The sequence below is a fragment of the Chenopodium album genome, chromosome 27, assembly GCF_948465745.1.
Source record: "Chenopodium album chromosome 27, dcCheAlbu1.1, whole genome shotgun sequence".
Taxonomy (NCBI): domain Eukaryota; kingdom Viridiplantae; phylum Streptophyta; class Magnoliopsida; order Caryophyllales; family Amaranthaceae; genus Chenopodium; species Chenopodium album.
The window spans coordinates 17,778,710-17,789,045 of NC_137860.1; the positions used below are offsets into that span (position 1 = coordinate 17,778,710).

Below are 10,336 nucleotides of genomic sequence, written 5' to 3' on the forward strand. Positions count from 1 at the left end.
TGAATTCAGAGGTTAAGCCTCTCTCAGAGTACAAGAACGTCCAGTACAAAGTATGGACGTCTAGATAAGCAAGAAGCCAAGCTCATTCCAGACTACGAGGACGTCCAGAGCAAAATATATGGACGCCCATGTAGCAAAAAGAGCCTTGAATCAAAAGTATATGGACGCCCAGGGCAGATGGGAGGCAAACCCAACCCAGAGTACCAGGACGTCCAGAATGCAAGATCAGAGGAGGCGGCCAGTAAGTGTACGAGCCACCCACTAGGCGAAAATATGAATTGGCCACCGGTTCAAAACCCCCCAATGCCACCGGTTTTGAACCGGTGGTCATTTGGGGGGTGGCAATACTCCGAAGCAAAGGCCACCGGTTCAAAACCGGTGGCAAAAAGGAGTATTGCCACCGGTTAACCGGTGGCATTTATCGTTTCGCGCTTTTTTTTTTTGGGTATTAATTATTTTTGCCACCGGTTAACCAGTGGCAATGCATACATAATTTTTTTTTTTTTTTTTGTCTTTTTCAAAAAGAAATCTAACAAATAATTCAGTTAAAAAAATTTACAAAACGTATAAATATAAATCAAACAATATCAATCTATGTAATCGAAATTTTATTTACAATATGAATCAATAAAATTGATCAATTACAACATATAAATTAAAAAAAAAATTTACAATACAAATCAAAAAACAAATATACATCATCAAAATCCAAAAAACCCCATACAACATGAAAAACAATATTCCTGCATCCTGATTCTTCTATTTAAGATCTTAATCAAAATACCTGCATCAATCAAAACAAAAAAATAAATCGACTAATATACATAAGCTGCGAAAAAAAAAAAAAAAAAAAAAAAAAAAAAAAAAAAAAAACTCAGAACACTCGAATTAAATAACCCATAAATTATAAACCCAGAAATTATAAACCCAGACATTATAAACCCAGAAATTATAAAACTCGATTTAAAAAACCCAGAAATTATAAACCCAGAAAATTTTCGAAAAACCTAGGAAATTTTCGAAAAACCCAGAAAATTTTCGACAAACCCAAAAAATCGTGCATCAATTAAGATCTAAATCACGAATTGAACCAGAAATTCCAAAAACCCAGAAAACCCAAAATAAAAAAAGTTAAAAAAAAAAAAAAAGAAAACCCAAAAACCCCAAAAAATCGTGCATCAACTAAGATCTAATTCACGAACCAGAAATTCCAAAAACCCAGAAAACCCAAAATAAAAAAAGTAAAAAAAAGAAAACCCAAAAAACCAAGAAACCCGAAAAAACCAAAAAAACCTCAAAAAACAACCCAGAAAACCCGAAAACACCCAGAAATCCGCATGCATGTGTTGATTAAACCTAGAAAATTCGTTTAATTAACAAAACAAAAACCCAAAAAACCCCAAAAAAATCGAATTAACATCAAAAAATCGATTAAAATCCATTAATTATACCCAGAAAAATCAATTAAAATCCAAATTCAAATTAAACCCAGAAATTATACCTGAACTTGAATGATTTGGATGGTCTTGGTGGTCTTCGTGTTGGTGGAAACGAAAGAGAAGGAGAAATCAACAAAAAAAAACAAGAGAAAGACAGAGAGAAGGGTCGAAATCGGAGAGAGAAGGAGGAGGGAGAAAGAGGAGAGGAGAGGAGAGAGAAGGAGGCGTTGAGAGTTTGAGAGGAGAGAGAAAGAGGAGAGGAGAGAGGAGGAAAGAGAAAAAGAAGGGGGCGGTTTGGAGGAATGACTAGGGTTATGAGTTTATAAAGGGCGGGTCGGTTTTTTTTTTTATTTTAAGAAGGCCACCGGTTTTGAACCGGTGGAATTAATGTTTTAACCACCGGTTCGGTTCGAACCGGTGGCAATAATATATCCTCACAATCCCGCCCATTTTTCCACTTCTTTTTGCCACCGGTTTTTAAAAACCGGTGGCCATTGAGCGGTGTTTTTTTCAATTTTTCTACTAGTGACCCCCTCTGAGGGGCAAATGTTTAGGGTAAAAATACCCCAGGTACGTGGCCCAATCTCATAGTGACACGTGGCCCAGTAAAAAGGCGACACGTGGCCCTATGAGAGTGAGACACGTGTCCACCTATCATGGTGACACTTGTTAGCCATCTCTAAATGCCCTAATGTAACAATCAGAAAGAGAAAAAGGCCCTGATGACCTCAGGCCCAAATCCCGAGAAATCCTTGAAAGCCGTAAAACGGCGCCCCCCACGACACGTGGCGACCTCTGATTGCGCAGCCAAATGTCATGAGATTCTAGGGCATAAACCCTAGGGGGCACATGTTCCCACCCCTATATATACCCCAATCATTTATGATGGGAGGGGTGGATTTTGAGGTGACATTAATATAGAGCACTAAAAGCTCCAACTTCTCTCTACTTTCTCTCTCTAGCCTTTTCTGTTTCCGATCACTAACTTGATCGTCGGAGGCGAATATTCCGATCACCGGAATATTCGTTATTTTGCAGGTGTCCGAGTCTCATTGTCAGTAGAGCGCGACCAGTATCCGAGAGAATCACAAAAAACCCCGAAACAAGTTTAGAACCTTGAAGCTAAGGGTAATAATTAAACATGTGATGGTTAATTTTTCAACCAAGAATTACAAGAGTTGTAATCAGTAAAGAGTTTACTCACTTTAAAAATGTAATGGTTGATGGCAGGGCCTCAGTTCGGTTAATTATTGCACAAATAAAGGATCTTGGAATCATTTTATTCAATAGGGATCATTTAAAATTGAATAAAATGCTTTAAAGTTACAAATAAATTCTGAAATTGCTTATGGTACTTTAAATTTGTTAAACATAACTATTGAATTTTGCCTCGTTTTGTTTTTGTTTGTAGATGAATAACTTATATGACAACACAGATTTACCAATGAAACTCAATTTAAGGCTAAATCTCAGAAACTACAGTCAATGGGAGGACGAATTGAGAAATGTTCTCACAAGCCACAAGCTTGAAGCTCGTCTGTATGTATCCATTGGGAACAAGTGTGCTCTTGGTCAGGATCCTGAAAGGCATGCGAAATTAGTTTCGGATGCACAAAGGGTCAAGTACCTAATACTGGAATCTATTCCAAACTGTTGGTATAATAGGTTCAGACGGTATGAGGTGACTAACTTGTATTAATGTCTTCGTGCTATCTGTAGAGGTGGCATGGGGGCATTGGGTAGTGGAGGTGTCAACGATCCTAATGTAAGAGAGGTCGTTAACTCGATCCCTCATATTTACTATTCCTGGGCTGACAGTTTAAGGTATGAGACTTACAAGATTCATGGTAAGATAATGGCAAAGAAACTCTTACCTGGTCAGTCAGTGAGGAACCATGTCAATGAATTGATTGATATGATTAATCAAATGGATATCCTTGGGAAACCGATCGATGATGACTCCTCGCGTGATATTATCTTGTTCTCGCTCCATGATGGTTTTGACATAGTAAGACTTTCTCATAATGATGAGGGATCATCAGCAAATTTGATCAACATCTTACTTAACCATGCAGAAGAGTACCTGATAAGGAGAGATTCCCAGTGCTTCTTTTATGGTGGATGGCAAGTCCATACACCAGGGTGTCCCCATTACACACCAGTGAAAACAGAAGGTAAGGAGTTACTTGATGTTTTTGTTGTAGAGATTAATCTTACTTCATCTTCCACTTAGGTATTCGATACCGGTTGTGGTTCTCATATCGTTAATGACGTGCAGGGCTTGAAAGGAAGTAGGAAGCTGGATCCAGGGGAAGTAACACTTCGAGTAGGAAATGGAGAAAAAGTTGCTGCACTTGCTATTGGGAGTTATCATTTGAGACTTCCTTCTGGACTTATTTTAGTACTTAATAATTGTTATTTCGTACCAAGCATTACTAAAAACATTATAACAGTTCCAGTTTTAGATACTGAAGGATTTTCATTTGAAATAAGAGACAAGCGTTGTTTTATTTCGAAAGAAAACATGCTATATGCTAATGCTAAGTTAATCAATGGCTTGTATGTCTTAGAATATGCAACTCATGTCTACAACATAGATCATAAAAAGCAGAAAACAGATGGTTCAAACCCAACTTACCTATGGCATTGTAGGCTTGGACATATTAACCAAAAGCGTGTCCAGAAATTACATAAGGATGGACTCCTCTCTTCTTTTGATTATGAATCATTTGAAAACTGTGAGTCATGCTTGCTTGGGAAAATGACTAAGTCACCCTTTACAGGTATAGGTGAAAGAGCTAGTGACCTTTTGGGACTCATACATACAGATGTGTGTGGACCAATGAGTTCAAAAGCTAGGGGTGGATTTAGTTACTTCATTACTTTCACTGATGATTAAAGTAGATTTGGTTACATATACTTAATGAATAACAAGTCGGAAGCCTTTGAAAAGTTCAAAGAATTCCAGAATGAAGTACAAAACCAGCTTGGGAAAACAATTAAGGCATTACGATCTGATCATGATGGCGAATATTTAACCCAAGAATTTGATGAACATCTGATTAATTGTGGAATACTTTCATAATAACCCCTCCAGGGACACCTCAATTAAATGAAGTGTCAGAAAGGAGAAATAGGACTCTACTAGATATGGTTCGGTCCATGATGAGCTTTACTGATCTTCACATATCTTTTTGGGGATATGCATTAGAAGCAGCTGCTAGAATACTAAACAGAAGCCCATCCAAAGCAATTGAAAAGACTCCATATGAGATGTTGAATGGAATAGCTCCAAAGTTGTCTTTTCTCAAGATTTGGGGATGTGAAGCCTATGTAAAACGTTTACAAGGCGATAAACTACACCCTAAATCAGACAAGTGTTTCTTTGTGGGTTATCCTAAAGAAACAAAAGGGTATTACTTCTACAATCGCGAAGATAACAAAGTGTTTGTTGCTCGCGATGGTGTCTTTCGAGAAAAGGAATTCCTCTCTAGAAAGCCAAGTGGTAGTAAAGTGGTTCTCGAAGAAATTCGAGACGAGCAACAAATGGATGTGGATAACACCATGTCAGAGGCGAAGGTGCATGAGACGATTAATCATGCGTCGGAGCAAGCTAATTCCACTAGCGAGACTCCTATCGTCCCACTTGAATCTAATTCTTGCGAAAATCTTCAAGGAGTTGGAGAGAAAATTTCTACTGTTGCTCCTACCCCACGTAGGTCTGCCAGAATCAGGAACAAACAGTTTGTTGAGGTTCTGTTAACTGAGGATTCTGAAATCTTCATATTGGAGAATGAGGAACCCACAACCTACAAGCAAGCTTTGGTGAGCCCCAACTCAGATAAATGGCTTGAGGCCATGAAATCCGAAACGGAATCGATGTCTAAAAATAAAGTGTGGACCCTAGTAGACTTGCCTAATGGGGTAAAACCCATTGGTTGCAAATGGGTCTACAAGATTAAAACAGACAAGGATGGAAATGCCTACATCCATAAAGCAAGACTGGTTGCAAAAGGGTACAGACAGATTCATGGTATTGACTATGATGAAACCTTTTCCCCAGTAGCAATGCTTAAGTCCATTCGGATTCTTCTAGCGATTGCTGCATTTTTCGATTACGAAATTTGGCAGATGGATGTCAAAACCGCCTTCATGAATGGGTTCTTGACTGAGGAAGTGTACATGACACAACCTGAGGGTTTTGAAGATCCAGAAAATCCTAGAAAGCTAGGTATGCAAGCTTGAGAAATCCATTTATTGACCGAAGCAGGCATCCAGGAGTTGGAATCTTCGTTTTGATGAAGCAATCAAAAGGTTTCATTTTGTCAAAAGTGAAGAGGAACCTTGTGTATACAAGAAGTCTAGTGGGAGCAGCGTAGTTTTCTTAGTCTTGTATGTAGATGACATACTTCTCATGGGAAATGACATACCAATGCTTGAATCAGTCAAGGAATGGTTGAAAAGTTGTTTTTTCATGAAAAAACTTAGGAGAGGCCGAATACAAATTGGGGATCAAAATCCATCGAGACAGGTCTCGAAGGATGATTGGATTAAGTCAAGAGACTTATATTGATAAGGTTCTTGATAGGTTTTCCATGAAAGACTCTAAGAGAGGATTTCTCCCCATGTCTCATGACATCACTCTCTGTAAATCTCAGTGCCCTAAAACGGCAGAGGAGATGAGACGAGTAAGTGATAAACCTTATGCTTCGGCAATAGGATCAATCATGTATGCCATGATATGTACAAGGCCGGATGTTGCATATGCTCTAGGCATGTGTAGTAGGTTTCAGGCAAATCCAGGAGAAGCACACTAGACAGCTGCTAAGAACATCCTTAAGTACTTGAGAAGGACTAAAGAGATGTTTCTAGTGTATGGTGGCGAAAAGGAATTGGTTGTCACAGGTTATACGGATGCGAGTTTCCAAACAGACAGAGATGACTTTAGATCTCAATCTGGGTACATTTTTTGTCTAAATGGAGGAGCAGTGAGCTGGAAAAGTTCGAAGCAAAGCACTATCGCAGACTCTACGACAGAATCAGAGTATATAGCTGCTGTTGAAGCAGCTAAAGAAGCAGTTTGGATAAAGAAGTTCCTAATTGAGCTGGACATTGTACCAAGTGCTCAAAAGGGAATCGAGTTGTTTTGTGACAATAATGGTGCTATTGCTCAATCAAAAGAAGCTAGGTCACATTTCAAATCCAAGCATGTAGAGAGGAAGTATTACCTCATTCGAGAGATCGTTGACAGAGGAGATGTCAAGATGTGCAAAATTCATACAGATGAGAATATCGCTGATCCACTTACTAAACCCCTTCCAACTCCAAAGCATGAGAAACATGCTAATGAAGCTGGATTGAGGCGAATGATGTAATTAGAAGTTGTTTTTTTGTTTTGAGAAAAATAAATTACATATGTAATACATTCATTTGCAGAATTATGTTTAATCAGAAATTCTATTATTTCTCTTATTTAATTGTGGTTTTAATATTAAATAAAATGTCCAAAATAATTATGAATTGATGGGCTCACTAGGTTGATGACCTTTTGAATGAAACCCCACAGGTGAACAAAATTCATACATTATTTAAGTTCCTAGTTCGAAATCATTAAACTGGACATAAATGATTTCACAAATTAGAACTAGCATGTAAGATTGATTGGATAGTGCAGTTTCATAGGCTATGGGAGCATAGTGATGATGCTCGGTCAATCACATGGATATGCATGAATGATGCATGATCGAACTATAGACCTACTTTGAAGTTCAAGTATAGAACTTCCGGATATATTAGTGGATTCCTTTGACATGAGTGGAACACTAATTCTATTCAATGATTGTTTTGACTGTGGTACATTCAAACGTCTTACCGTAACTGGAGATTATAAAGGATGTTTCCCAGTCACTTCATGAATTGAGTGGGAGCTTTTGTTGCCACAAGATTGGATTGAGTCTACCTATAGACTAGGAATGTGTCTTGGCCACTTGAAGAGGGAGAATTCAGAGAATGCATGGCCGTGCTCAAATGTGTTACATAGTAACCGTTTGTTTTGTAATTCTAACTCAGATTTCAAGAAAAGATTTGTAGACCAATATGATCATGACATGAGATGCAATCATATTATCAAATCGACACAAATTGACTTAAGGAATTTGAATATAGTGCACTTGTCTCAGACAAGTGGGAGATTGAAGGAGTTATGTCTTCGATAAGTGCAATTACTAGATATATCAAAGGATCACAGTTATGGAGATAATAAGTTCATACTATAAGGTTGTCAATGTCTATTGCTAGATATGACAATTGGTCTTTGGGCTTGTCAAATGGTCCAAAGCCTTATAGGATGGATCCTACAAGGTCACACACTAGAGTATTGGGTTAAACAAGTTGGAGGCCCATTATTGGGCCTAATGAGTATATGACACACCTTATGTTTGGGCTTGGATTGTAAGTAGAGTTTAATTAGGATTTGGACATGGTTTTATTTCTAGATATGATCTATAAATATAAACCATGCCTAGGGTTGTATGACATAACAATTTACACAGTGTGAATTGTCAGACAAGCAACCAAGAAATCCCAAACCCTAATTCTCTCTCTCACATTCGGCCCTCTCTCTCTCCTCCCCTTGTCCGTGCGTTCCTCCTCCCTTGGTGGTGCGTGTGGTGGTGCGTGGGTGGTGTTGTGGTGTGCTCGTGACTCTAATCTCCGTTGAAGGTTGATTGAAGCGTTTGGTCACAACTAACTAGCATTAGTGGAGGTTTAATCCGTGCTCGTGGACTAAGTAGAGGAATCACACGTGGGGTTCTTTGTCTCCCTTGTTCTTGCTCGATCTCTAGTGGAATCACGCTTCAAAGGTATAATTCTTACTTCTTTATGTGTTATGCATGAGATCCTTGGTTTGGTGCTATGTGAATATGATTCATGTTATTTCCGCATTTAGTGCCTATAATCTCCTACAATATTAGCAGTAGAGCATTCAATAGATCGTATATTAACAATACATCAAGCATTAGATCAGGCAAATCCAAATGAAAAAATGAAAAACTTGAAGAGGGCAGGAACTGGAAGCAATAGATAATTGGAATTATAAAGAAAACAACAGCAGGAGTGAACAGATTTTTGTAAAGGTAAATGAACACAGAGTTATAACTCACCTAAAAGTTTCAGTGGTTTCCCGCGATATTAGTGCACAACCAAGCAATGTTGTCTGCCCATGATGGTTAGCGCCAACAAAATTGGCAAACGGTAAATCATATTTATTTGTGAGGAAGGTCGTATCGAAACACACGACGTCACCAAAATCATCAAAAGCAGACTGACTCCTAGGATCTACCCATAAAACATCATGGAGAACCCCATTTTGATCCAACCGCTGCATGTGATAAAAATTCTTGTTGTTGTTTTGCATCATTTTAAAATAACTCATCATTGAATTGGCATCACCATCTTTGAATTTCAATTTCTTCTCCCTAGCCCTCAAGTTGTGTAAGTCTCTCTTAGTAAATGGCATATTTTCTAAGCCATTCCTCTCAGCAGCAATCATATTATGCATTGTTGAAGTGCTAATACCGACATCATCACCAATATGAAGCCTAAGCTTGACATATGGCACTTTCTCTAACTCATCCAACCTGTACTTTGGCACAAACATTGCTTTAGATGGGGTGGGATTATGGTTAGTATGCTGCAATATTACGTTCTTCAGCTCCCATCTACCATTCTCCAACAGCCCTGCATACACCTTTGCATTACAACCGCATTTTTTCGACTTTTTTGTTGCCACAGGTTCACCTTCTAACTCCCTGGACACTCTCTTCCCACCAACCCTCCTTCTTGAATCTGGTTTACCAGCACAATCACATTTCCAGATTGTGGCATGTTTTACCTTCACTCCTTGTACCCACTTATAAGCACTTTGAGCAAGCACTACCCCAAATCCTTCTTGCTTCCCATATGCATTGTAAAAAAATCAGCTTCTTGCCATGAATCAAAAATCATGCCCACCTCAGGGGGATCCACCCTAATACAGTCCATGTTAACCATGTTCTGAACATCAGCATTCTCCTCCTTCTCATCTGGAGTGCAAAACCCTCCAGAGTCACCAGTCCCCTCTGCAATAATTTCATCCATTTGTCGATTATACTCCAATATCTCATCCATTAATTCATCATACTCCACCATCTCCTCCATTTGTTGAACATAATCACCATACTCATCCATAATGACATTTACACCTATTTACAATTATATCCAAAAACAAACAATTTACACCTATTATGTCAATTTTACACGTATTATGTCAATCACCATATTTACAAACAATTTACACCTATTATATCCAAAAACAAACAATTTACACCTATTATGTCAATCACCATATTTACAATTTTATTCAAACAAACTATAATCCACAAAAAAATTTGACAATAACTTCACCACAAATTATGTCAATTTTAAAAACCAAAAAAATCAGAAACACAAGTCTCAATTCAGTGTTACAATTGTTAGAATAAATTGTTTAGCATCATGATATTCTATTTTATGTGTGAACTCTCTTTGAAAGGAACCAAGGCAACTATCTCAAACATTCATTAAGAAAAAATCTGACCCATAAAGACTGAAATTTAGTCTTGTTCAAAGGCATTGATTGTAGATATTCAGTTTAAACTTTATAGAAAATTCAAATGAATGAGAGTCCAGCTTACAAATTACCCAACCACATTCCATTTACTAAACTTGTTTTATATACTCTTTTGCTTAAGCTTCATAGATTCAGCCCCAAGAATGAGACCTATGCCAAGAAACATGAGTCATACCATAATTAGCAGGTGCTTATGTACTCAATATCTTCATCTAATAAGAGGTGTTAGTGATGATAGTCTATTAGTCAC

At 38.0% G+C, this 10,336-nt stretch overlaps 1 protein-coding gene across 1 annotated transcript in view; it reads right to left on the reverse strand.

Moving 5' to 3' along the window:
* The window catches only part of LOC145619727 (protein FAR1-RELATED SEQUENCE 4-like), a 58,455-nt gene extending 48,632 nt beyond the window's left edge, over nt 1-9,823 (reverse strand). Inside the window, exons 1-3 of the mRNA XM_081674430.1 lie at nt 9,766-9,823; nt 9,450-9,679; nt 8,600-9,390 (exon numbers count right to left, since the gene is read on the reverse strand). Coding sequence (XP_081530556.1) covers nt 8,600-9,390; nt 9,450-9,679; nt 9,766-9,823 — 1,079 coding nt within the window. The remainder of the gene's footprint in view (nt 1-8,599; nt 9,391-9,449; nt 9,680-9,765) is intronic.
* Between the last annotated feature and the right edge of the window lie 513 nt (nt 9,824-10,336).